The sequence below is a fragment of the Myotis daubentonii genome, chromosome 1 (assembly GCF_963259705.1).
Source record: "Myotis daubentonii chromosome 1, mMyoDau2.1, whole genome shotgun sequence".
In the NCBI taxonomy this organism is placed as follows: Eukaryota; Metazoa; Chordata; class Mammalia; order Chiroptera; family Vespertilionidae; genus Myotis; species Myotis daubentonii.
Window position 1 is genome coordinate 85,311,259 of NC_081840.1, and position 21,826 is coordinate 85,333,084.

The 21,826-nt window shown below is 38.2% G+C and overlaps 1 protein-coding gene across 2 annotated transcripts in view; it reads left to right on the top strand.

The window, feature by feature from the left end:
* SCFD1 (sec1 family domain containing 1) overlaps nucleotides 1-21,432 on the top strand; it is a 128,611-nt gene extending 107,179 nt beyond the window's left edge. For both annotated transcript variants that reach the window (XM_059709712.1, XM_059709720.1), the window contains 6 exons: nucleotides 2,076-2,129; nucleotides 6,783-6,835; nucleotides 9,498-9,531; nucleotides 10,938-11,003; nucleotides 12,197-12,265; nucleotides 21,195-21,432. In XM_059709712.1, the coding sequence (XP_059565695.1) occupies nucleotides 2,076-2,129; nucleotides 6,783-6,835; nucleotides 9,498-9,531; nucleotides 10,938-11,003; nucleotides 12,197-12,265; nucleotides 21,195-21,218 (300 nt within the window). In that variant the 3' untranslated portion in view covers nucleotides 21,219-21,432. The remainder of the gene's footprint in view (nucleotides 1-2,075; nucleotides 2,130-6,782; nucleotides 6,836-9,497; nucleotides 9,532-10,937; nucleotides 11,004-12,196; nucleotides 12,266-21,194) is intronic.
* The last annotated feature ends 394 nt before the right edge of the window (nucleotides 21,433-21,826 follow it).

A 21,826-nucleotide genomic window follows, 5' to 3' on the forward strand; every position in this document is an offset into this window, starting at 1 on the left:
GATTCTTTGGCGTTATCTGGTTGTAAAGACCAGACAGAAATATAAAGAATTGTTTATGGGCTTATGAATGTTTTAACTATTCTGCCAGCTAGAAGGAAATTTTTCTTATGTTATTTAATGGCCTATTCACTGGTAGGCTTGTCTTTGGTATCTACTGAACTATAAAATAAAGAGCAAAATTTGTATCTTTTTTTAAAATCTTATTTTTTAATATTGTTAAAAGTTTTACTTATGTCCCCTTTTTTGCCCCAATGACTCCTTCTAGCCTACCCCCAACCCCCGTCCCCTATTGTCTGTGTCCATGGGTTATGTAGATGTGCATACAAGTTCTATGGTTGATCTCTTTCTTCCCACCCACCCATCCTTGCCTTCCCTCTGAGATTCGACTGTCTGTCCCATGGAAAAATCATATTTCTATACTAAATAAAGATTTATCATGAGACATTGGTATAAAAAAATTTTCAATTATTTTCACTAATATAATAAAAGTAATATGACTTATGACTTTATAAAATCTCTTCAGAATTTTTCTCCATTGCACAAATCAAATAGTACAATTCAGGGAACTGAAGGGAGTTATATGTATATAAAGTTAATTTTAATAAAATCTTATAATTTATAATGTTCCCTTGATCCAGATTTTTAAAAAATTATTTCTCTCTGTTATGTTGCAAAGTTCTCCATTGTTTTCTGTTAGTATTGCCTGGAAAAAAATTTATAACTATAGTTTTTTCTTTTGGATAAAGCATTTTTGTAGATTTAAATCTGCACCATTGTTCCTTAGAGAAAGTAATGGTTTAGACTTATTCTTACATGAACAAACTCAATTTTACTTGAAACAAACTTAAAAGGTAACATTTTTGTGCTACTTTTTTTTTTCTTTAATTCTAAATAATAGAATTCAGGAAACGCAGTCAGCTGGAGCATTTGTTGCTGTGTTTACATTAAAAAGTTCCTGGCCAACACAAATATCAGATAATAATGAAATAGCTTTAATTTTAAAAGACTTCTACTTGCCATCTAGAGAAAGTAAAAGAAAAAAATGCATATTTTTCTGTTTGCTCAAGGCAGTATTTTCCTTAGTGATGGTCCATTTTAGTAACACTGAAATGTTGTATTGCCTAAGGAAAGTAAAACTCCTTGTAAAATAGTAGTGTGCTATATACAGATATTTAAATAATCAGACTTAATGTTGCCTTTGTTGTGTAAAGTCTCTAAGATTCAAAACTTTTTTCCAGAACTTCCTGTACAGCTCACAAAGGAAATACCAGTTCAAAGTAGGCAGAATACCATCCCGTAGGAATGCACTTTGAATAGGCATAATAGTCACATAGTAAATTTTCTATACTCCTTGTGTTGTTATTTTCAAAATAATGATAAAAATCATCAGACTGAAATGTAACAATAGTATTACTTATCCCAAAGGCATGTAAGCATGTCAAAAGGCAATCTTCTGCCAACAGTAGTATTATACATTTCATGTTCAAGGTGCAGTTTGTTCCATAAAAAGACATTGCAGAATGTCATTGAAAATTTGGAATTTATCCCAGGCAAAATAAAAAATGGTCAGTAAAGTTTGTATATATTCATTTCCCCATTTTTCAAAGAGCACAAGTATCTTTTAGCTTAGAAGAATATACAGTAGAAATGAAACAACTCTGATAGGTCATTTAATCTCATACATCTTCACAAAGTTTAAGTTACTCTGTTTTTAAAGAAACTTACAATTTGCAAAGAGGAAATGAAAAAAAAAAGTAACATTAGGAATCTTACGTGATCAAAACAAAAGCTTTCCATTGCTAGTATTAAAAAGCAAACATCTAACAAACAAAGTAAAGAAGCCCAAACATGTAAAATCTAGATACACCTACACATTAAAAGGACCTTTTGATTTAGAGGTGTATTTTTCTATGGAAACTTCAGTGGTGCCAAGCTATTTATGTCTGTAAAACCATTCACAGAATACTTAATCTTAGAATGTGTTCAATTGGAAGGTAAGCATACTTAACTGTAGAATGATTGCATTGTTTGATAATAGAGAACTTTTCTCATGAAAATACTAATCTCTTCCACAGAATCTACCTGTAACTCGTATTTTAGACAATCTCATGGAAATGAAGTCAAACCCTGTGAGTAGCATATAACATTATACTTGTAAAATTGTTAAACATATCTAACTGACTCTATGAAGGTGATAAAAGATGAATTTGTTGTGACCTTAATTACAACAGACTACATGAGGGACAGAAAAGAGTCCATGTTCTTTTTTAGCCATTGTCACAGATAATAGGAATTGGTTTCTCAACTACTACAACCATTCTGGCAGTCCTCATCCAAATTAAATGTATATTCTATATGTATAATCCTATCTAACAAAAGACAAAAAGGGTAATTAACTGTACCTCCGCTACACTTCCCATTGGCTAATCAAGGCGATATGCAAATTAACCGCCAACCAAGATGGCGGCCGGCAGCCACGCAGCTGAAGCGAGCAGGGGGCTTGCTTGCTCCAGTGATGGAGGAAGCCAAGGTTCCCCGCCTGCCGTGGCCCGACTCTGAGCTCGGGAAGCAACAATGTTTCATTTATAGAAGCTAAACAAACCCCAGATACCTGCTTTCAGCGGGCCGCAGCCTCAGAGTTGGGAGCGCCAGTGACGGCAACAGTGTTTCAATTATAGAAGGTAAATAAATCCCAGAATAAAAAGAAAAAAGAAAAAAAGGAGGGGCTGGGAGCTTCAGTCTCCCGCCAGCCTGAAAACGGCCCTCAGCCCCTCACCCAGACTGGCCAGGCACCCCAGTGGAGACCCCCACCCTGAAGGGGGTGTGACCAGCTGCAAACAGCTATCAGCCCCTCACCCAGGCTGGCCAGGCACCCAAGCGGGACCCCCACCCTGATCTGGAACACCCTTCAGGGCAAACCAGCTGGCCCCCACCCGTGCACCAGGCCTCTGTCCTATATAGTAAAAGGGTAATATGCAAACTGACCCTAACAGCAGAAAGACTGGGAATGGCTGGTCACTATGACACACACTGACCACCAGGGGGCAGACGCTCAATGCAGGAGCTGCCCTCTGGTGGTCAGTGCGCTCTCACATGGGGGAGCTCTGCTCAGCCACAAGCCAGGCTGATGGCTGCCAGTACAGTGGTGGTGGTGGGAGACTCTCCTGGCTCCTCAGCAGCACTAAGGATGTCCGACTGCAGCTTAGGTCTGCTCCCCGCTGGCAAGTGGACATCCTCTGAGGGCTGCCGGGCTGCCAGAGGAATGTCTGATTGCCATCTTAGGCCCAATCCCCCGGGGAGCAGGCCTAAACCAGCAAGTGGTCATCCCCCGAGGGGTCCCAGACTGTGAGAGGGCACAGTCCGGGCTGAGGGACACCCCCCCAAGTGCACAAATTTTTGTGCACAGGGCCTCTAGTTTAATATAAAATATATCCTAAGGAGCACGTTTGTGTAAATGAAAAAGAATAGTAAGTATCAGCTGGTATAACATAAGGAGAACCAAACCAATTTAATTTTCTGAAAATTAGGAGAGGAATGCATAGTGAAATTTTTAAGTGTATGTGTTCAGGTGGTACTAAACTCTTAGGGGCTGAAAAGTAAATGGAGAGATAAATTGTTGAGTGAATAGACAAATGAGTAAATATTGTTAGCATTTACTTAAAGAATCAGTTTCCAAGCTATCTGTTTATAATTTGAAAAAGGAATGTAAAAATTGCTACAACCTGTTTCATTAAACAGCCCAGCTTGTTAGTGTGGCAACTAGAGAATGGTTATCATCGTAAGAGTCTGGAATTGAGAAAGGTAGCATGATCCTATTCCCAGCAACACCCTAGTTTGGGTTGATCTGGATCATTTTAGACTTGGTAGCGAGGTTTAAGATCCCAGCCTAGAAAGAGAATGAGAACAGAATCTTCACATTAATGTGTAAGTTTTTTGTAATTATTAAAACACTAGAGGCCCGTTGCACAAAGATTCGTGTAGTAGGCCTTCTTTCCCCTGGCTGCCAGCACCAGTTTTCCTCTGGCACCCAGGACCCAGACCTTCACTCTGGCCAACCACCTTCCATCTTCGCTCTGGACACAGTCTTCGCTGTGGCTGGAGCCTTCAGTCTTTGCTCCTCGCTCTGGCGGGAGTCTTCAGTCTCCAGCCAGAGCTGCTCCTATAGCTCCTTCCGCCCCCCACCCTCCCCCTCATAGCTTGATCACTGCTTCACCCGCAGACCTCGCCAATGGGCTCCTGGGTCCCGGGGTGCCGCCTTGCCTGCGGCCCGGCTTTATGATCACGATCACAGGCCACAGGCAAGGCACCTCTTGGATCCCGGGGTGCCACCTTGCCTGCGGCCCGGTTTACAATTACAATCACAATCACGGCCGTAGGGTCCCGCTGCCCAGGGCCGCATATGGGGGTCCCGGCTGGGGGCGGGGCTTAGGCGGCACACAGGGGCCCGGATGGTGGCTCGCGCTGGCCTGCCCTGCCTGCCGTATGCAAATTAGCCACCATCTTTGTTGGTGGTTAATTTGCATATCGTGCTGATTAGCCAATGGGAGGTGTAGCGAAGGTATGGTCAATTACCATGTTTGTCTATTATTAGGATGATTCTACTATTAAAGGAAATTAATCGAAATAATTTTAAATCTGCCCATATGAAAACAAAGATACAGTGTAATAAAACATTCCCCATTGGAGCAATTACAATTATGAAAGGAGTAAGAGTGTTGTCTATAATAATAATAAAAGAATTGGGTTTTTCCATCTGGGAATCGATATAGAGAAAATAGCATGCCATCTATATATATAAAAGCCTAAGCAACAGGTCAACCGAACAACTGTTCACTATGATGACACACTGACCATCAGGGGGCAGACGCTCAAACAGGAGCTGCCCCCTGGTGGTCAGTGGGCTCCCACAGCCAACCTCCTGCAGCTGGTTAACTTGCCTCAGTCCCTCCCCCCAGCCGGGCCCAATCAGCCCTGATTGCTGGCCAGGCCGAGGTACCCCACCCATGCACGAATTCATGCACCAGGCCTCTATTGTAATAATAATAGATTTTATTACTGCATCCTAGAATATATGAGGAAGGAGCTCTCTTAAAAAGCCTGCAAGAAATACACATTTATAATTATCTTAGCGAATATGACTTCATTATAGGCAGTTAAATGAATAGAAGATATTCCAAACAGTAATAAAAAATAAAGGTATAAATAAATGTGAAATTTTAGACTGATACCAAATCTACAAGGGGTCGAGGAAGTTTAGTGTATTTTATTACTATCCTTATCTTGAAGCTGAGATGATAATGACAGTGGTAATGGTAATAGCTAATATTTATTACACACTTAGGTGCTTAATAAGAATTAAATGTAATAATATGTAAAATATTTTGAATGGTTCCTGGTTCCTCTCCTATTTGCAGATTAGTTTGAGGCATTGAAAAGATTAGCAAAGTGCACTAAGTTAGACTTAGCTAGTAATCTTGAATGTATCTTATCTTAAAGGCTTTAAAATGCTCTAAGCTAATTCTAGGTGCATTCTTATCACTTACATTTGTTAATTGAAGGTCCTCTTTTTATTTGTCTTAATTGAATAAACTGAAAGAAAAGGATTAAGGCTGTACCAGATACGTTTTATCTTGCCTTGTAAATCTAGCCGGTAATGGTTTACTGGAGCAGAGTATTAATTAATGGATCTGACATTGTATTTGGTTCACTGTGAGTTCTGTGATTGATTAGCACTGTTCACCACTGAGTACAAGACCTGATAGTGGCAACACATTAGTAGTTTGTCATCAATCAGGTTTGGATAGTGCCATCTATACGGTAGAAAAGAATGAGTTCCTTTGGCTGAGTGGGCCATGGGAGGAGAGAGGGAGGCAGAGATTAGTAAGTGATTGCATCATAAGCAGTAAAGCAGTACTTTCCAACTCCTTTAATATCAAGACGCTAGTTTCCAATATAGAGGAGGTCCACAACCCCTTATCTACCACTTCTGAAATCCAAATTGTTCTGAAAACTAAAAGATTTAAATTCAAAATTCCAATATACATTTAACTTGAAATGTTTCAAATAAGAGGTTGTGAACCTGTATTCGGTATTCTGTATATTCAATAAAATCATGGACATATAGGCCTAGCCAGTTTGGTTCAGTGGATAGAGCGTGGGCCTGAGGACTCAAGGGTCCCAGGTTTGATTCCTGTTCAGGGCCCATGCCCAGGTTGTGAGCTCAATCCCCAGTGTGGAGCATGCAGGAGGCAACCAATCAGTGGTTCTCTCTCATCATTGTTGTTTCTCTCTCACCCTCTCCCTTCCTCTCTGAAATCAATAAAAATACATTTTTTAAAAAAATCATGGACATATAAAGATAATAAGATTCTAAAAACAGAAATACATCACTTGTAAACCTGATACATTTTCAAGAAACAGTACTGTATAGCATATTGGTTAAGGTGTGGGCATTAAAACTAGATTACCTGGGCTCAGATCCTGGAGTTAATATAAAAGCTAATTATGTGACCTTAGCAAAGTTATATACTCTCTGTACTCCAGCTTGCTAACCTGAAAAATAGGGATAATAATAATAACCACCTCATTGATATTATTGGGATTAAGTTATTTTATCGAAAGCAGTAGAATAATGCTTAACATATAGTAAGGGCTCGGTAAATGGTGGTGGTGGTGGTTACACGTTCTACCAGATTAATAGATTCATTAAAATAAATTAAGCCAAACTGTACCTTTCTGAAGAGAAATTCCATAGTCATGGTAAAATTTTATTTTTTTAATAGGAAACTGATGACTTTAGATATTTTGATCCCAAAATGCTACGGGGCAATGACAGGTAAGCAGCTCTTGTGTATTTGTTGTAGGTTTCCCCACCCCTGCCAAGAAGGGAAATAACATAATTATTTTTGTAATAAATAACTGCTTAATATTAAAAATTTAAACTGCATAGAAAACTGGTAAGTAAACCCAGAGATAATCACTGGTAATTATACTTAAATGTTTTGGTGCTTTTCCTTCCAAGATATACACATAAAAGTACCTTTAGATGTTTTTTGCTTTGTTTTTAGTGAAATGGTGGTGGTATAACAACCTGTGGGGGGAAAGAGGATCTTGGATAATATGTATGTTTTTAAATAAATACTCTTTATTGGACCAAATGAAAAAATGTGTCTTTATGTTAGAAAGCAGTTGGGTTCTTTCTTGGGGGGGTAAGGCGGAAGGGGTGTTTTGTTGTTGTTAATCCTCGAGAATATTTTTTCCCATCGATTTCTAGAGAGTGGAAGGGGAGGGGGAGAGAGAGAGACATCCATCAGTGTGAAAGAGACACACATCGATTGGTTGCCCCCTGTATATCCCCCAACCAGGGCCAGGGATTGAACCTGCAACCCAAGTATGTGCCTTGACCAGGAATCAAACCTGAGACCCTTTAGTGCTCAGGCTGATGCTCTAACCACTGAGTAACACTGGCCAGGGCAGTTACCGGTTTTTATTTGTTTTTATTTTTTACTTAACTGGCCCATGTAATCTAAGTTGCTATAGATTGCTGTACATACATTTTGACAATGAAACTTTCTACAGATAATTTCTATATTTTATGACAAAAATGGTATGGTATTTGTTTAGTTTATTATGAATATTATTTTTCAAGATTTAATTCATGGTGGTATGAAAAATAGCCTAAAAGATGCAGAAAAAAAAATAGGCATATTTAGGAGGGAGAAAAACCTTAAAATCATTGTTTCTAGCACCAGAACTTGAATGAAGCTGCTTTCTTGCTTGTCCCTTATGTTTGGGATCTTTAGAACTTTGTCTTTGCTTTACCCCAAGCTTTCTCATCTTTGTAGGTAGTCAGGATAGATAATCTAATCACTAGATAGCTGCTTATTTGGTAGTTTTGGTAACTTAAAAGGTTATTCTCATTTTTGAACTTATTAGAAATACTCCCAAAGTTGCAAAAGAAGCTGCTGATAGCAGCTATAGCTGGCAAGAAGGAATTGACAAAAGATAAGTTATAGAAGAGAGAGATGAAGAGTGACCACTAATGGGTATTGGGGCTTCTTTTGGGGATAAAAAAAGTTCTGAAGTAGACACTGGTAATGGTTTTACAACTCTGTAAATATATAAAACCACTGAGTGCACACTTTAAAACTGGATTTTACAATTCCTTTCCTATCTCAATATTCTTCCTTGCATTTGTATATGCTAACAAGTAAATACATTTTTCTTCTTAGAAACTTACTGAGGAGCTCTTTTCATCGACTTGTACGTTATGTATGATAATGAGGAGGAATCTGGTATTGATAAGACAGGAGCTCAGGCTTTCCTCCTCCTCTGAGCTAATCTCATCACAACTGGATCTGGGTGATTTGTAACTAGTAATGCTGTGCTACTTAAGTCTTAACTCTTCGCATTCCACTTCTACTCTTAGAGCAACTAAAGCAGTGGTCACCAACCAGTGGTCTGTGAGGTCCGAAAGCTTGGCAACCGCTGATTTAAGGAAACCTTTGGATCAATGGTTGCCAACTGGTGGTCCGCAGACCACTGACGGTCCATGAGGTCCGAAAGCTTGGTGATGGCTGAACTAAAGCTCTCTAGAAGGAATTTAAATACTGAGGAGGTGTTTCAGTCAGGTGGGCTCTGGTTTCTGTGGAATATTCCAGTGGGCCGGAGAAATGAGGACAAGACGATAGGGCTGTGGAATAAGCCTCCGAGTAACCAGGGGAAGTTACAATAGCTCTCTCCTCTTGGTTGGGATTTTCAAAAATTGCTTCTGAAGAAGAACTGAGTTGTCTTTGTGCAGCCTGTTTTAGCACTCAAAACAAATATACATTTGATTCACAAGAGCTTTGAAAACATCTTCATAAAAAGACCTCTTGAACACTAAGGAAGTATTGTTAAACTATATTATAAATATACTAGTATAAATAAATATGTAATTTGTATGTAATATTAATATAGAGATACATATATGTGTGTGTGTGTGTGTGTGTGTGTGTGTGAGAGCTACAGTAGAATACAGATCCCTACTCCTTTCCCCCTTTCTTTCCTAAATTGTTGTTATCCTTCCCGTTTACATACTTTTTTCACAAATGTAGATACTCACAACTGTAATATTATGTTGAGTATGGTAAAAATTTTATATAATTTATCACTAAAATATATACTTTATCAACTCATCTTAAACCCAGATTTCCACTCCATATGGGAGCTGCTGCTCAGTCTTCTCCTATAATTTTGAAGTCCATAGGTTGCCCCATTTCCTTTTAGACACTGAGACATGTACCTCTTCTGTATTCTTCCTCTGCATCCCAATTCATTACCTGGCTACACAAAACTAAAGGACCCACCCTCCAAGACAGTGAAGGAGGAAGAATTGTAAATATATATGTAATTGTGTGTGTGTGTGTGTGTGTGTGTGTGTGTGTCCCCCATGCCTGTTTTTCTCATCAGAAAAGCCATGGGTGAAATTTTCAGTATGTTTTTTTTTTTTGTTACAGCTCAGTTCCGAGGAACAAAAATCCATTCCAAGAGGTACGTTCCATATAAAAATAAAATGTCCCTGAAAAGGGAAGATGAAAAGGTGACCAAGCAGTCAAGAACTTCTTTATCCTAAACATGGTTTATTATGATGACTATCTGGCAATCTTGATAAATCCAATGCTGTGCACCCAAGATTCTTAAAAAATATATATTCTTAGCAAGTATATTTTTCTGATTTATAAAGCTGCTTTAAACACTGAGAATCATTTAAGCTTAAAATAACTGACATGAAATGAAGTAATTCTCAGAAAAAGAAGTCTTTAAGAAAGTTTTATATGTTTGGAACTTCTAAAATTGGATTCTAAACTTTTGTGAAGATATGACTATGTTTGCATTTGAAATATAAAAATAGATTCTTAATAAAAATACAAGAAAGAACATACGGGGTTGGGCAAAAGTAGGTTAACAGTTGTGAGTACACAGAAACAGTTTATTCTTGTATTTTTAACTAGTGGCCCGGTGCACAAAATTCGTGCACATTAAAAGGGGATTAGAGGAAATATTTTAATGTTGCTATTTGCCCTTTCTCTATAATAGAAGTGTCAGAGATGAAAGAAAATTAGTAAAATGTATATGAAAATCTTCCTCCTGTCAGAGTCTGGAGCGCACCACAGGACCCAGAGTCAAGTCCCCACCCATCCACGTGCGCCTCAAAATTGCGCAAGTCCCAGACCCAGCCTGTCCCACCCTTGTCAAGCCCCACCGGGTGGGGCGCTCAGCCTCAGGTCCCCTGGCCTGGCGCCAGGGCGAGGGGGGGGGGTGTGCCTTGAGGTCCTCTGTCAAGCCTCACGGGGACGAGGCGGGGAAGGGCACAGCCTCAGGTCCCTGCTGATTGCTCCTTAAGGCTCATTACGGGAACTCAGCCTCCACTGTGGGTGCTCCCATCTTTGTGGTGGAGTGGCGGGCAATTTGCATATTCCCTCTTTATTATATAGGATTAGTTATCGTATTGTTTTCCATATGGACAGCTGTGAACCTTTTACCCCACCCTGTATATTAGAAATTATATAAATGCTAAGTTTTTTGTTCTTTATACCTACAGTAAATAACCTGAAATTCAAAAATGCCTTTGGAAAAAGCCCTTTGGATTTCTTTGCTGTTACTTATGTGAAGACTGAGGTTTATTTTCCTCTAAATTGTTTCTGAAAAATCTGTCTCATTTACTACTCAATAGATACTAGAAGTTTATAAATGTATAAACTTTTTAGAAACAAATTTCTTTATAAGTGAAGTAACATCAGGCATGCAGGATATGACCTTTGCTAGCTAGTATTTTCTTTTACCTATGTGTGGAATATGTTCCCGCCTAAAAACTTTATGCTTGAAAACTTAAAATACTGTTTTAAAATGGTGTTTTAACTATTTCTTTTAACTTATTTTTCTGTTTGCATTTTTAGGCAATTGTCTTTGTGGTTGGAGGAGGCAACTACATTGAATATCAAAATCTCATTGACTACATAAAGGTACATGTTGACCTTTTTATTCTTTTATCATTTAATGTTTATAAGAGTTGTTCTGTCTTTAGAATGCTAACACACTCTATCTCAAGGGCTCTCCTGATTTTTACATAAACCCCTTTTCTAGAGGTAGTTTAAAAATCCTTCATACAGGACTGGTTTTTTTTATTCCCATCACATTCATTTCTGGACTAAAATTGTACTTGAGGTGGAAAACAATACATCTTTTTGATGTCATGTATTTTGCAGCTATCTATCTTAGTTTGACTTTACATGTTTAGAGACTTCAGGTAACCCCTCTCCCAAAGGGTCTCCCTTGGTGAAATGATTTACCAAACACATTACCTGAATCATAAGCATTTTTCTCCTATCCCATTGACTTCAGTCAGCAACATACTTCTCACAAATTAGAATGCTGCTTTTTCAGCAAACAAGAGCTTTAAAGGTAGCAGATTGGCAGTGGAGTACAATTCAGAGCTGACAGCAGCAGGGAGTAATGGACAACTAAGCAGAAGGAGAATATGGAGGAAAGGGTGTGACTTGAAAAGCTAAATAAATTAATAAATTAAATGCAGGTGTGATGGAATTAGTGATTGTTAGACTGACATCTTGTAATCTTCACTTATTTACTTAACATTAAAGAATGATCATTCCTTATGTCCTATGTGATGTAAGGCTTTAATAAAGATAGAGATTTTGGTACAACAGGAGAAAAAAAAATAGGCCGATGCCATAAATCTTCAAACTCCCAGCACAACTGCTGGGATTCTATGTCACTTGCACAGCACATACTTCATCTTCACAATGTAAACCTCCAAGATCTGTGTAAGATACTCTGGTCTCAGGGGCATCGTCTTGTACAAGGAGGGGTCTTTTATAGCCTTTGTGGCCATAGAGCCACATAAAAAAAAATCTAAGAATGTTTTCTTCAATGAATACAAATCCTTCATTGCAAGAGTGTTGGCCTAAGATTTTATAGATAATTATGAAATGTGGCAGTTATCAGATCCCTTCTATTTCCATATTTTAAAAAATACTATGCCACTTCACCACTTTATTCCATGCAATTTTGGGTTAAAATCCAACACCTTCTCCCCCCCACCCCCCAAAAAATATCTTTAAGAATAACAAAAAGATTTGTTAGCTTTAATCCCTCTTCTTGAGAATACTTGTTACTTACTTGTATCTGATTTTTACAGGGGAAACCGGGCAAACACATTTTATATGGCTGCAGTGAACTTTTTAATGCTACACAGTTCGTAAAACAGGTAAAGTTTACCTTTTTAGTTTGTTTCTGTTAACATACCCTAAGTTGCTGTTGGTATTTTTCAAAAGAGAATCATTATATTCATCTAAACCAGCTGAAACCATAGAGCTATAACAAAATGTAAGGTTTTGACATGGACAACTGTACAAAAAACTCTGATAAGTAACATTATTTTCAGTATTCCAAATCTGTAAAAAGGTAAATTCGAGTAGTGTACTCAATTAGGAAAATTTTAATTCAGCATTTCCTTACATACTGTCTACGTTTCTGATTTTGCAAAGCCTATCACAAATTGGGCTAAGAAATAAAGTCACTTTCTTGGGCTGTTCCTACCAAATGCACTCAGGTGATACAGTGGGATTACATTCACTGTGGAAGTTAATGACAGCAGTAGCTGAAGTGTACAGGGTCTATACATTGTTGTAGTAGTGTTCTCAGTAATTATATTAACTTTATAGCTTTTTAAGCTTGAACTACCTGAATTGCTCAGTAGACTGATGAGTAATATTCACTCACCTTTGCCATGATTGCCACAAAAATAATAACTATATCCTTTACTCATTTTTAGTACCTGTTTTTTTTTCTAGCACAACTTTCTTACCCCATTATTTAGTTCTTATATTTTTAACCTCAATATAGTGTCCGAATGGCATTATGAGAATTTCAAATATACAGAAAAGTTGGAGAATTTGCACTGAGCACATTACACTCCCCATTAACATTTTACTGTACTTTCTAAGATACCTACCCGTCTATCCATTGTTCATTCATGACCCCAACTTACTTTATTAATTTTAAAGTAAATTATAGATATCAATATACTTTCCTCTCAACACACTGTGTCAATACTATTAGAGTTCATTGTCTGCTTAGGGTTCGTTTTTTTTAAGCCTTTGGAGGTAAAATTTACAGCAGTGAAATACACAGATCTTAAGTGTACATCCCTGAGTTTTGTCAGATACGTTCACCTAAGTAACCCGAACCCCCAACAAGATACAGAACCGTAACCCTAACTGGTTTGGCTCAGTGGATAGAGCGTCAGCCTGCGGACTGAAGGGTCCCAGGTTCGATTCCGGTCAAGGGCATGTACCTTGGTTGCAGGCACATCCCCAGTAGGGGGTGTGCAGGAGGCAGCTGATCGATGTTTCTGACTCTCTATCCCTCTCCCTCTCTGTGAAAAATGAATAAAATATATTTAAAAAGAAAGATACAGAACCATCACACCACAAAGTTTCTTTATGGCCGTTCCCAGTCAATCCTAGCCCCTCATCAACTCCTGCCCAACAACATTGCCTTGATGTTTTTCTGTTGTGGATTAGTTTTGCCTATTCTAGAACATCATGTAAACAGAATCTTTTTGCTTGGTTAGGTTAACTGGAGAATCCTCAAATTTGTTAATATTTTCTAATGAGCCAGATATTGTTTATGCTAATTTTCTGTTAGTTTTCTAGTCATTGATTTCAAGGCTTGTATTATTTTATTTTGATTACTTTGGGTTTACTTTATCCTTCTTTTCTGAAGTTGGAATATTAAGTCAACTACTTTAGTTTTTCTTTTCTAAAATAAGCATTTAAAAAACTATAAAATTAAAACTTTTGCCAAACACTGCTTTACCTGTGTTCCACAAATGTTGATATATCTTCATTATCATTGTTTGAAATATTTTTAATTTACCTGGTGATTTATTTTTTAGCCCATTTATAATGTAGAGATCTATGGTTGTTTTCAAGTGTTTGTAGGTTTTCTGGATATATTACTTATTCTTACTGAATTCTAATTTCATTCCTTTGTGGTTAGAGAACATAAATTCTTTTTATGGCCCAACATATAGTCTGTTTTGCTAGGCACTTCATGTGCACTTAATTGGGACATGCATTATACAAAAATTGAGGGAAGGGCTCTATAAATAGCATTTTGGTCAAGGTAGTTGAAGGCATTACTTAGATTCTCTGTGTCCTTATTATTATTTTTTTGGTCTATTTCTATTAGGTATGAAAAGACTGATATTAAAATCAACTGTAATTATAGAATTATCTTTCAATTTCTGCTTTTTGCACTTTTAGCTCTGTTATTAGTAAACTCACATACATGATTGTTGTATTTCCTAATAGCCTCTTTTGTTATGTAGTATTCTTCTACACATCTGGTAATACTTTGTCTTGAAGTCCACTTTATCTGATAATGACATAGCCACTCTAGCTTTCTCACACTTATGGCTTACATGTTACAACTTTTCCATCTGTTTACTTTCAACTTATATATCTTATAGGTAGCATATAGTTGGATCTTTTAGGTTTTTTACAACCATTTTGACAATCTGCCTTTTTTTTATAAATATATTTTTATTGATTTCAGAAAGGAAGGGAGACCGAGAGATAGAAACATCAATGATGAGAGAGAATCATTGATTGGCTGCCTCCTGTACATCCCCTACTGGGGATCAAGTCTGCAACCTGGGCATGTGCCCTGACTGGGAAGTGAACCATGACCTCAACCACTGAGCACACCAGCTGGGCAATAATCTCTGTCTTTTAATTGGAGTCAGTTGATATCTAATCAGTTATTCGATTGGATTTAGGGCTACCATTTTACTGTTTGCTTTCTACTAGCCTTCTGTTTGGTGTTCATCTGTTCCTCCTTCCCTGCCTTATTTTGAATTATTTGAACACTTTTTAGAGTTCTATTTTAATTCACCCACAGGTTTTTTTTTAGTTACATCTCTGCATTATTAATTTAGTGGTTGCTGTGGAGATCATCATCATATATATATCTTTAACTGTTCATAGACTAGATTTCATATTGTGCCATTTTCATTAAATGCAGAAATCTTGCAACCATATAGACTTATTTCCTCAATATTTATGCTGTGATTGTCATATAATTTGTATCTACATATATCACTAACATTACATGACAGTGGACAGTGTTATCATTTGTACTTCAGATATAAAGAAGTCTTTTGCATTTACACAGATATGATTTCCAGTGCTCTTCATCCCTTAGAATAATTCTAATTTTTATCTGTTGACTGAAAAACTTTTTCTAGCATTCAGCGTAGCTCAGGTATGCTAGCAGTGAATTCTCTTAATTTTCTTTCATATGAAAATGTCCTTATTTCACCTTCATATAAATTATTGTTGGATATAGAATTCTGAATTGACAGTTTTTCAACACTTTAAAGATCATTCCATAATCTTCTGCCTTCCATTGTTTCTGATGGGAAGTCTGCAGTCATTCAGATTGATGTAACTTTATATGTAATACATAATTTTTCTCTGCCTTTCAATATTTTTTATTTTCTTTGGTTTTCAGAAATTTAGTTATGTTTTTTTGTGTGTGTATTATGTTTCAGGATCACTGAATTTTTTTAACCCTATAAATTTATACATTCACAAAATTTAGGGGATTTTCAGCTGTTATTTCTTCAAGTATTTTTTTTTTAATTAAATCTTTATTGTTCAGATTATTACATTTGTTCCTCTTTTTCCCCCCATAACTCCCCTCCTCCCAGTTGCCGCCCCACCCTCCGCCCTCACTCCCCACCCACTGTCCTCTACCATAGGTGCACAATTTTTGTCCAGTCTCTTTCCGCATCTCCCACACCCCTTTCCCCCCCAAGAATAGTCAGTCCATTCCCTTTCTATGTCCCTGATTCTATTATGATCACCAGATTATTTATTCACTTGATTCTTAGATTCACTTGTTGATAGATGCATATTTGTTGTTCATAATTTGTATCTTTACCTTTTTCTTCTTCTTCCTCTTCTTTTTTTTTTTAATATATTTTTATTGATTATTTTACAGAGAGGAAGGGAGAGGGATAGAGAGTTAGAAACATCGATGAGAGAGAAACATCGATCAGCTGCTTCCTGCACACCTCCTACTGGGGATGTGCCCGCAACCAAGGTACATGCCCTTGACCAGAATCGAACCGGGGACCTTTCAGTCTGCAGGCCGACGCTCTATCCACTGAGCCAAACCAGCTAGGGCTTCTTCCTCTTCTTAAAGGATACCTTTCAGCATTTCATATAATACTGGTTTGGTGGTGATGAACTCCTTTAGCTTTTCCTTATCTGTGAAGCTCTTTATCTGACCTTCCGTTCTGAATGATAGCTTTGCTGGATAAAGTAATCTTGGTTGTAGGTTCTTGGTATTCATCACTTTGAATATTTCTTGCCATTCCCTTCTGGCCTGCAAAGTTTCTGTTGAGAAATCAGCTGACAGTCGTATGGGTATTCCCTTGTAGGTAACTGGGTTTCTTTCTCTTGCTGCTTTTAAGATTCTCTCTTTGTCTTTTGCTCTTGGCATTTTAATTATGATGTGTCTTGGTGTGGTCCTCTTTGGATTCCTTTTGTTTGGGGTTCTCTGCGCTTCCTGGACCTGTAAGTCTATTTCTTTCACCAGGTGGGGGAAGTTTTCTGTCATTATTTCTTCAAATAGGTTTTCAATATCTTGCTCTCTCTCATCTTCTGGCACCCCTATAATTCTGATGTTGGTTTGCTTGAAGCTGTCCCAGAGGCTCCTCACACTATCTTCGTATTTTCGGATTCTTTTTTCATTTTGCTTTTCCAGTTGGGTGTTTTTTGCTTCTTCGCGTTTTGAATCTTTGACTTGATTCTTGCGCTCCTCTGGTCTGCTGTTGGGTGTCTGTATAATATTCTTTATTTCAGTCAGTGTATGCTTAATTTCTAGTTGGTTCTTTATCACAACATCGAGGGTCTCATTAGATTTCTTGAGGATCTCACTACATTTATCGGCGGTCTCACCAGTCTTTTCGAGGGCCTTACTAAGTTTATCGGCAGCTTCTAGACAGTTCTTGAGAGACCTTAAAAGTGTGGTTTTGAGCTCTATATCTTCCATTTCTGACATTTGAGTCCTGTTTCTTTGTCTCCGCATTTTTTTATCTTTTCTTGGTGCACCCCCTAGTGGTCTTTGTGCGCAGTCTTGTAGTTAAGCCTTAATTGTTGTCGGTAATACCAGGGGTGATTTGACCTCCAGGCTAACTGGCTATGAGAGTCCTTCAAGTATTTTTATACCCAATTCTCTCTCTCCTCTCCTGTTGGGGCTCCATCTACATATATGTTCACCTTTTTATATTGTCTCACAGATTCCTAAGGACTCTGTTCATTAGGTTGTACAGTTTTAAGCTGCTCTGTCCTCAGATTCACTAAGTCTGTTTACTCTGTTATCCCCATTCTACTGTTGAATAATATATTTACCAGTTCTAGAATTTTTTATTTTATTTTATTTTATTTTTTTATTAATATATTTTTTATTGATTAAGATATTACATATGTGTCCTTGTCCCCACGTTACCCTCTACCCCCCCCCCCCCCATTGTCCGTGTCCATTGGTTAGGCCTATATGCCTGCATGTAAGTCCTTTGGTTGATCCTTACCCCCACCCTCCCCTACCCTCCCTCCAATGCCCAACAGTCCAATCAATGCCTCTCCGTCTATGGATCAGTCCTTGTTCATCAGTTTATGTTGTTCATTATATTCCATAAATGAGTGAGATCATGTGGTATTTATCTGCTCTCCAGTTCCATCCATGCTGTGACAAATGGTAAGAGTTCCTTTTCCTTCTTCCTCTTCTTAAAGAATCCCTTTCAGCATTTCATATAATGCTGGTTTGGTGGTGATGAACTCCTTTAGCGTTTTCTTATCTGTGAAGCTCTTTATCTGACCTTCTATTCTGAATGATAGCTTTGCTGTATAAAGTAATCTTGGTTGTAGGTTCTTGCTATTCATCACTTTGAATATTTCTTGCCACTCTCTTCTGGCCTGCATGGTTTCTGTTGAGAAATCAGCTGACAGTCGTATGGGTACTCCCTTGTAGGTAACTGACTGTCTTTCTCTTGCTGCTTTTAAGATTCTCTCTTTGTCTTTTGCTCTTGGCATTTTAATTATGATGTGTCTTGGTGTGGTCCTCTTTGGATTCCTTTTGTTTGGGGTTCTCTGCGCTTCCTGGACTTGTAAGTCTATTTCTTTCACCAGGTAGGGGAAGTTTTCTTTCATTATTTCTTCAAATAGGTTTTCAATATCTTGCCCTCTCTCTTCTTCTGGTACCCCTATAATTCTGATGTTGGTACGCTTGAAGTTGTCCCAGAGGCTCCTTACACTATCTTCATATTTTTGGAATCTCTTTTCTTTTTTCTTTTTCGGTTGGGTATTTTTTGTTTCTTTGTATTTCAAATCTTTGACTTGATTCTTGGGATCCTCTTGTCTGCTGTTGGATCTCTGTAAATTATTCTTTATTTCAGTCAGTGTATGCTTAATTTCTAGTTGGTCCTTTTTCATGTCCTCCATGGTCTCACTATACTTATTGAGGGACTCATTAAATTTATCGGCAGTTTCCATAAAGTTCTTGAAAAACCTTATAAACATGGCCTTGAACTCTATATCCAGTCGTTTGCTTTCCTCCGTTTCTGCCATTTGTGACCTGTTTCTTTGTCTCCGCATTTTGGCTGCTTCCCTGTGTTGATAGAGTGGCTTTGTGTGCTAGGTGTCCTGTAGGGCCCAGTGGCTCAGCCTCCCCAGTTACCTGAGGTGGACACTCTTGGTGCACCCCCTTGTGGGCTTTGTGCACAGTCTTGTTGTAGCTATGCCTTGGTTGTTGTAGGATCACTGGGAGGAATTGACCTCCAGGCCAATCGGCAGTGAGAATCAGCTGTGTCTGCAGTGGGAGAACTTCTGTGCTGGAGACACCCTTCTGGGGCAAGACTTGCTTCAGTGAGGCTTTGGTGCTCACTGAGACTGCACCCTGAGTGTGTCCCTTATGGATCTGAGGAGTTGTAATCCGGATGGTCCCCCTCTGACAACTGGGTACAGTGGCTCTTGGATCTAAGGAGGTGCTAATCTAGCCTCTGCCTGAGGTTACACAGCAGGAACTACGAAGAGAACTGCAGATTCCCCTTCCCTTTTTTTTGGAGTTTGGAAGTGCCCTGATGCTGCTCAGCTGTGTAGCAATGCAAGCCGCTGTGGGGCCTTAGGCCTTCTCTTGGAAGCTCTGGGTCTATCTGGCCCAGCTGCGGTTAGGTAATTACAGGTTGCAAATGGCCGGGGCATTCATATGCAAAAGCCTCTGCTGCAGCCTGGGCGGGGCGGGGTCTCAAGGAATCAAAGGGCGGAGCAAGCCGCTATGGCGGAGCCTCAGCCCCGCCCTAAGGAGTCGCGAGTCCCAGTGTCCTGGCAATGGCTGCAAGCACCTCTGAGGGAAAGCCGCCCTCAAGATCGCCTGCTGCCAGACAGACCAGTTTCTCCCCGTATGAGTTCTGGGTCCCCAGAGACTTCCCGGAACGGGATTTCAGAGCCGTCGGGAGCTTGTGTCTCCCTCAGGATTCAAAAAGACAGCCGCGTCCTCAGGTGCCAGACCCTTTCCACGCGCGTGGGCCCCCGTACCTCTGCACTCCACCTCCGCAGCTCCTCTGGCTCCCAGTGTGCTTTTCTTTCCTTCTAGTTGTAGAATTTACACTCAGCCAGCCTTCCTGAAGTTCTGGATGATGTCCGTTTTGTGTTTTTGATGTAATTTTCAATTGTTGTGAGGCAGCAATTTCCCGGTGTTTATCTATGCCGCCATCTTAGTTTCTCCCAGTTCTAGAATTTTTATTTGTTTTTCTATATAGTTTGTATTTCTCTGCTAAGATTTTTTATCTTTTCATTGTTAGCATATTTTCCATAATTGAGGAAAGTTGTCACAGCTTTTAAAACCTGGATTATCTTGCTGTCAGTCTCCATTGTCTTTCCTCCTAGAGCAGTGATGGCGAACCTTTTGAGCTCGGCGTGTCAGCATTTTGAAAAACCCTAACTTAACTCTGGTGCTGTGTCACATATAGAAATTTTTTGATATTTGCAACCATAGTAAAACAACGACTTATATTTTTGATATTGTATTTTATATATTTAAATACCATTTAACAAAGAAAAATCAACCAAAAAAATGAGTTCGCGTGTCACCTCTGACACGCGTGTCATAGGATCGCCATCACTGTCCTAGAGAATGGATCATATTTTCCTGTTTCTTCATATATTGACTTAATTTTAGATTGTATCTTTAATATTGTTATTTTATTTTGGAAACTGAATTGTATTTCTCTAAAGAGTGTTGACTTGTGGCTTTAGCAGGTAATTACCTTGATTAGATTCGGATTTCAAACTGTCTCTGGGACAGTTCTTAGTCTCTTTTATTCACAAGTGGTTCAAGGTTTTACCATAGATTTAGGAAAAGTCTATACACAGGGTTTAGGACCACATCACACTGGCTCTCTCCTTTCCAGGATTTCTCCCTCACTTTTCAGTGACTTTCATTGCCCCAAACTCCTCTAGTCCTTCAGGCCAGAAACTGCAGTTTTTCTATCAGAATTTTAGCTCCAGTATGGTACCAACTCTGGCCTCCTTGAGGCTAAGAATCACTGAAGCAGGGACCCAGCCAGTGCTATTACCTCCTTTCAGTTGTTCTCCTAGTTGGTTTTGTATTTTGCTTAAAGTTTATAGTTGCTATCTCTGAGAGAATTCATCCAATAAGAGATAAAACAGCCTTTCTAAATTGAAAGCCTTGTCCTTTTAATAACCTCCTAGAAATATAAAATTAATTAAAATAAGTGGAGAAGTGATCTGTCAGCAGTGAAGTCCCATGATGTTTTTTCCTTATTTACATTTTCATATTGAGGTAAATATTAATTTTATCATTCTCAGGGTTTTTGTTTTTCATTGGTTGAATTTGCACCTATAAATGTTTTCCACATTTTTTGCCATGACAGTGTTTATTGCTATTTAGTTTTAAAATACCTACAAATCTTAAACATTTGAGTTAGTGGTAAAAGTGTTTTATTCTAGAAATGCAATAAATGCAAATGTGCATTTGAAGGTGTTTAAAAATATTTGAATGCCTGTATCTTTTGTGATTAATAAAAAGCTATATTTATGTTGTAGCTGTCACAACTTGGACAGAAATAGCACAGAAGAACCTTAATATGAGACTCTACTTGGACTTGGACTTGGACAAATGTAAAAAGAAAAGTCAAAAGAGCCAGATGTTTTCTTCTCTATATCAGTGTCCTAACAGTGAAACTTAGAATTATTTGTTAATTTTTAAGGAAATTCTATACTTAATATAATGTGTACTGATTAAAAGAATAAAGCATTTCAGAAATAAATTTTTAACATTGTACATTCCCTCTTCTGTTATGTTTCCCAAATGAGAAAGTACTTGGAAGGAAAGAAACCTCTGTCTGAATATAATGTTGAAATATTGATATAATAAATAGTTATTGAAACTAGTGAAAGTTTAAGAATACAATATACAAATGTTACTCTATTGGTTCATGACTCTCCTACTTGTATGCATTTTTATTATGAAATTACTGTTTTGTGGTTTTTGGTTTCCTATGTTCCCCCTAGATTTTAAGTGGAGATTTTAAAACCACTTTAATGTCTCTTCTCCGTCTAGCACACCTATATACATCTTATCACATAAAATCCCTCTTTTATATACTATCAACAAACACTAACAACATCTAGAATGAACATATGTAAAACATTTATTCCATGGAGTTCTAAATCTT